The 1,147-nt window shown below is 55.6% G+C and overlaps 1 protein-coding gene across 1 annotated transcript in view; it reads right to left on the bottom strand.

The window, feature by feature from the left end:
• Positions 1 to 225: 225 nt before the first annotated feature.
• TMEM138 (transmembrane protein 138) overlaps positions 226 to 1,147 on the bottom strand; it is a 1,610-nt gene continuing 688 nt past the window's right edge. Inside the window, exons 3-4 of the mRNA XM_009074246.1 lie at positions 430 to 505; positions 226 to 345 (exon numbers count right to left, since the gene is read on the bottom strand). Of these exons, the coding sequence (XP_009072494.1) occupies positions 233 to 345; positions 430 to 505 (189 nt within the window). The 3' untranslated portion in view covers positions 226 to 232. The remainder of the gene's footprint in view (positions 346 to 429; positions 506 to 1,147) is intronic.

Consider the following 1,147-nt stretch of genomic DNA (forward strand, 5'->3'; position numbering starts at 1 on the left):
GGTTTGGGGTTTAGGGGTAACAGCAGTGACAGGGTAAGGGTTGGACTCAATGATCTTTGAGGTCTCCTCCAGCCTTGATGGTTCTATGACCATTACCCTGTTGCTGAGCTGGTCACAGCTGTTGTGACAGCAGCCATGGCACTGGGAGGAAACTGGGAGGTCCAGAGCGGGCACAAACACCCAGAAAACGCTGGAAAACATATCCAATTTATTCCTTTATTCCCAGGATCCATCAGCCACGGAAACTGGCGAACTCCTTGCGCAGCCAAAGCGAGTCCTGGTAGAACAGGGGGTCCCCCAGGTGCACTGCTGTCCTCTTGTAGAAGTAGCAATAGAGCACGGCAGCTGCAGAGGGATTTGGGATGAGGGGGGATCCTGCTGCACCCCCAAAGGGTGCAGGAATCCCCCCCAGCTCCCGAGGTTCCTTACCCAGCCTCTGGAAAACAAACAGGGTCTGGAGGCCTTCTGTCCAGATGAAGCGGATGGAATCACGCCAGCGCAGGTTCTGAGGGGGACAGGGGATATCCAGCTGGGAATAACCCTTGGAGCAGTTTGGAAAAGACCCACCCCCCAGATCCCTCACCTCATCCCAAAGATTCTGAGGGGGACAGAGGGCTATCCAGCCAGGAACAGCCCCTGGAGCAGGGGAGAGCTCCCACGCCATAGGCTAAGCAGCTCAGGGGATTTAGGCACTGAGCCCAGACCTATTCTGGCTTCAGACTGCAGATCCTTGCAAATCCCTGCAAATCCCCTTCCTGGACAGCGTGGGCAGCACTGGATCAGGCTCCATGGCACTGTGTGACCCCAGCCCCCTAGAACATTCCCTGTGTCCCAGGACAGACCCCCAGGGGCTGATCCATTGGGAAGGAGCCAGGAAGGTTTATTTGGGAAAGAAAAGGGGAAGGTGCTGCCAGGGCCGCCCTCAGGTGTGAGAATTAATCCCAAGGAAAACCAGGAGCTGCTGTCAGGGATTAGCCCAGCATGGGAGCTGCTGGGTTTTTTCCTGTGGAAAGGGAATTTTCCAGGGGTAGTGGCCCTTAGAGTATAGGCTGGGATGGGACAGTGCCTTTCCAGCTCAATTCCACACTGAGATCATGGAAGAGGACACCAAACTGTCAATGTGGGGGAATTGGAGCTGCTGGGATTT

The sequence above is a fragment of the Acanthisitta chloris genome, unplaced genomic scaffold (assembly GCF_000695815.1).
Source record: "Acanthisitta chloris isolate BGI_N310 unplaced genomic scaffold, ASM69581v1 scaffold34330, whole genome shotgun sequence".
Taxonomy (NCBI): domain Eukaryota; kingdom Metazoa; phylum Chordata; class Aves; order Passeriformes; family Acanthisittidae; genus Acanthisitta; species Acanthisitta chloris.